Here is a 5000-nt window from a genome sequence, read left to right on the forward strand (position 1 = left end):
ATACTTTTACTTTTATTTTGTGTCTTTTTTAGTCTTTCACTGTACAGCACTTTGGTCAGCTTATGCTGTGTGCAAATGTCCTTTATAAATACATTTTACTTACTTTTTACTTACTTACTTTTCCAAAACAAGATACTGTAAAAATAAAACAATTAGATGTGTAAAGCAACACAATAAAAAGCCAATACAAAATTAAGGAAAACAAATAAAACAGTGCAGTTATGTGAGTGTAATCAATCCATTTTAAGAGGTTATCAAACTTAAAGGTTGCATCAGCGATTGCGGGTAACGTCACTGTTGGGTGTTTGAGTCGAGATCCCAAACAAACCGAGCTAGCTCCTTCCTTCTGTGTTTCGTGCATCATGAAAAAAGTGTGTGACTTCGCGTGCAGCTGTGCACGACTGCAAAATTGTTTAACATCCCATTTTTGATATTGTATAGGAAGCGCTTCAATGAATTCAGCAAACTAGGATCTATCAGTCAGGTAGATACAGTATGTGTCCTGTCAACATAGTAATGAAAAGACACACTGTGTAACTGCATAATGTGCCCAAGAGGAAGCATGTATAAGCAAAATAAAATTGGTGCCAAAACTGACCCCAGAAGTACCATACTATACTACTATACTATACTATATATACTATACCATACTAACCAGGGAGAGATGAAGATGTAAAATTGTTTACAGACTGGCATAAAACCTAATTGACAGATTAGATGAAAACTAACCCGGGATGTAAATTTGAATGCATTTTTTCATTTCACTCAGTTATTTTGGCTTAGTAGAGCTCCATAAACATACAAAAAAAATCACCTCTGTACAGTAAGTAGTTTTTGAGAAAAACGATGTCCTCGTTTGAGGACATTGGGTGTCAATTAAAACACATTGAGATTGGCAGTCCAGAAAGAATGTGAATATTCATGTGTGTACTACAAGTGCCTAAGATTCAACTATTCAGAAAACAGTTTGGTTTTCTGACCTGTTATTAATTTGGTTAAGTTTAGTGTTTATTTGTAAATGTTAGTTGTGTGTATGGGTCACACCCACAATCAATTGAAGCAAAGCAGTTCCGCTCTCTTTGTTTCTTATTTGTTTATTTATTTATTTTAGTAATTCCTTAAATGGATTTATTTATTCAGGCTACTCTATTATGTCTATGTCCACACTTTAACTTCCAATATTGTTTTACAGTAGTTTGATATGGCAAATGAACGACAATTTTCAATGTAATATATAGCCTAATAATGAAATTATGCGCATATTTCAATCCCGATGTCCTCGATTTAGGACATGAAAGTTAAAAGCGTCCTGGTCTGTTTGTAATGATCGAAATGGGGGAAACTTGATGCCATATCATACTACAACTGTTCACAAACATTATAGAAACAAATTTCAACGTCATAACGTTCATTGGTACGTTACCATGACGATAATTGTCATGCGTCTGCCGGTAAAACGTGGAGGTGGATATTGACGCCATATTGCTTTATCCCAAAACAGTGTATTGTATGTTTGATAACACTGAGGGTAAAATGAAGTGTCCTCATATGAGGACAACAGTTTTTGGTAACACTTTACAATAAGGGTACATGAATTCTCATGAACTAATGCATGAATTAATGCATGAATTACGCATTAGTTAATCCATTAATATATCATGAATCATTATGACTTAACATGAATTCACTGATTGTCATTAATGAATTAATACATAAATAACCCATCATCTTAAGCATTAACTACGGTTGGCACATCATCATGAATCATGATTAATTAAGCATGATCATGATGACTTTTTGTCAGACAAAATTTTGGACATCACTGTCATGGAGAAAAAAGAAAAGTAATTACACATGAATTCATGTTAACTAAATGTCATGAATTATCATGAGTTAATTCATTAACTCATGCATTAATTATACATGAAAATCTCATTAATAAACATGAATTAATAGTATGTCATTAATGACATCAGGTATGGACAACAAATTCATCTTGAGCATTAGGTACAGTGGGTAAATCATTATGAATAATGATCAATTACACATGATCATGGTGATTTCTAGGTTTTTGAAATGTGCTCCAAGGGGTAAGTAGTAAACTATACATAACTAATGCGTAATTCATGCATTAATTCATGCATTAGTTCATGAGAATTCATGTACCCTTATTGTAAAGTGTTACCCAGTTTTTTATTCAGAAAAATTAAGCACAAGGGAAATCAGAGCCAAAATGGAATGTCCTCGTACGAGGACGCAGAGTCTCAGGAGGTTAAGATAGTCCCACCTAGTGCTTCATTAACGTAATGTTGTAATCAGTTGTGTCAAATGCTGCACTAAGATCCTAAAGCACATGCCATCACCAGCTGTTCCTAAAAGGTCGCCGGTGACGTTTAGCAGTGCTGTCTCAGTGCTACAGTATGATACTTTCAGAAACCAACTTGTCACACTTTTTGTTATTTTCCATTGCAGAGAGAAATTGTTCGGACAATATTTTTTCTAGAAGTCTATAGTTTCCAAGCCCAGATTTATTTAGCGGTGGGATCACATAACCAATTGTAAAATCATTAAGGGCACAGCCAACTGACAATGAACTGTTAAAAACAGAAAACAAACAAGACCCAACAGATTCCATTGCTTCTAATAGAAGCGTATTATATCGGTATTACTTATTAGTCAGTAGGCTAATAACTAACGCTGATAGGAGTGAAAGACATTTTCATATGTGACACAGTTTGAACCAGTTTTAGCCCTTGTCTGAGCTTCTGAAACTATCTTATTGTGGGTAAGGGCCCTCAGAGTAGAAGGCATTAGAAGTAATAGAGGTTCTGATTGACACCGTTTTATCTGTAAATAATAATAACAACTTTTCACAGTCAGCGTTACTTCTAACTAGGACACAGAGAGAGGTTGGGTTCACCAGCTGGTCCACAGTCTTAAATAGAAATAGGTTATGCAGATGGACAAAAATGAGCCCTGAAAGATAATGTGTTCTTGCATCCTCAACCTTATAGCATAATACTGACTCACTTCCCCTCTGAACATGATGGTTTGGGAGGAATACATGTACTGTTATACCCTTAGAGTGTAATTTTGTCTGTGTGTGATCTTGTTTATTATGTACAGTATGTGTCTATGAATAAATAGGGCTGTGTGTTTGTGTGATGTTGTTTAAACATTGTGTGTGTGTCTGTGTGTGTGTGGCATGTACAGTTTCAGTTTGGTATAGGTCAAATCAGGTTTCCTTGTCCTTAAATATCAGTGGATGTTTAGAATTCACTCTATCTCTTGTACCCATCTTTTCTCTTCCCATCTCTCTATCACTCCATCCCTCTGTCTCTCTCCATTTGCTCCATCATGCTGTGAAGCCATCACTTATTCCTCCCCACACTCCTCCATGATTCCCACTCTTTTCTGTCTCCTCTGTCCGTTCTTCTAAATCCCATTAGTATCAGTCTGTATGGGGAGCACCAACAGTCACATTTATCTGGGTTCCTATGCGTGTGTGTGTGTGTGTGTGTGTGTGTGTGTGTGTGTGTGTCTGTGTGTGTGTCTGTGTGTGTGAGAGAGAGTGAGAGAGATAGAGAGAGAGAGTGTGAGTGTGTGTGTGTGTGTGTGTGTGTGAGAGAGAGAGAGTGTGTGTGTGAGAGAGAGAGAGAGAGAGAGAGAGTGTGTGTGTGTGTGTGTGTGTGTGTAAGACAGAGAGAGAGAGAGTGTGTGCGTGTGTGATTGAGTGTCACTAAATGCACTACTGTGAGTGAAAGTATTTGTCCTCAGTGAAGGTAGACTTTCATCAGTGACTAGAATTCTGATTTTCATACACTGTGTGTGTTGTGTGTGTGTGTGCGTGTGTGTGTGTGTGTGTGCGCGTGCACTGCGAGTGTTAGTGTGTGTGTAAGAGAAAGACAGAAAGTCGTCCGCCAGTTTTGACCTCCTGACAGAACAAATTGGAACGCTGCTCCTGTCCAAGACTGACCGTTCAAATACACTCAGGATAAATCATTTAAAGAGCAGACACACACACACACACACACACACACACACACACACACACACACACACACACACACACACTAATGCACAATGACTTTAAAAGTCTTTCAGGTAGGCTATGAGAATAAAGCTGTATTAGATATGCACACACTCCCCCATACACCCAAGATACAATGTTCTGTAGACAGAGGGTTCTGTTTGTAAATGTGTGTGTGTGGGGGGCTTCTCTATGTCTGTATGTAGCCATACACTGTTTTTATTTGTGTGTGTGTGTGTTTCTGCTTCTGCAGGCATATGTGTGGACATCACTGAGCCTCAGTGCCACATGTTGCCGTACAACCGGAGCGGTGTGTCGTCAGGGACGAGCGTGGTGAAGAGCAGTGAGCTGGAGATGTTCCTCAAGTTCTTCTCCTACCTCAGCCGCCTGGGCTGCTACACACACATCATGCTGTTCGGCTGCAGCCTCGCCCTCCCACAATGCATCAGCAACGGCACTGACAGGTGGGTCTGTCTCGCTGTCTGTCTGGTTGTCTGTCTGTTAGTGTTCATTTTTGAGTTGGTCTCTGTGTCTGTCTTTCTGTCTGTCTCACTCTAGTCATGTCTGTCTATCTCTAGTCGTGTCTGTCTGTCTCACTCTAGTCTTGTCTGTCTCTCTAGTCATGTCTCTAGTCATGTCTATCTCTCTCTAGTCATGTCTATCTCTCTAGTCATGTCTGTCTCTCTCTAGTCATGTCTATCTCTCTCTAGTCATGTCTCTAGTCATGTCTATCTCTCTCTAGTCATGTCTATCTCTCTAGTCATGTCTGTCTCTCTCTAGTCATGTCTATCTCTCTCTAGTCATGTCTATCTCTCTCTAGTCATGTCTATCTCTCTCTAGTCATGTCTGTCTCTCTCTAGTCATGTCTATCTCTCTCTAGTCATGTCTATCTCTCTCTAGTCATGTCTATCTCTCTCTAGTCATGTCTATCTCTCTCTAGTCATGTCTATCTCTCTAGTCATGTCTGTCT

At 38.8% G+C, this 5000-nt stretch overlaps 1 protein-coding gene across 1 annotated transcript in view; it reads left to right on the forward strand.

Annotated features, from left to right (window-relative positions):
• Positions 1-5000, forward strand: part of corin (corin, serine peptidase) — a 29705-nt gene that overhangs the window by 6251 nt on the left and 18454 nt on the right. Inside the window, exon 4 of the mRNA XM_062517012.1 lies at positions 4284-4494. Within this exon, the coding sequence (XP_062372996.1) occupies positions 4284-4494 (211 nt within the window). The remainder of the gene's footprint in view (positions 1-4283; positions 4495-5000) is intronic.

This window comes from Sardina pilchardus, chromosome 16 (genome assembly GCF_963854185.1).
Source record: "Sardina pilchardus chromosome 16, fSarPil1.1, whole genome shotgun sequence".
NCBI classification, from domain to species: domain Eukaryota; kingdom Metazoa; phylum Chordata; class Actinopteri; order Clupeiformes; family Clupeidae; genus Sardina; species Sardina pilchardus.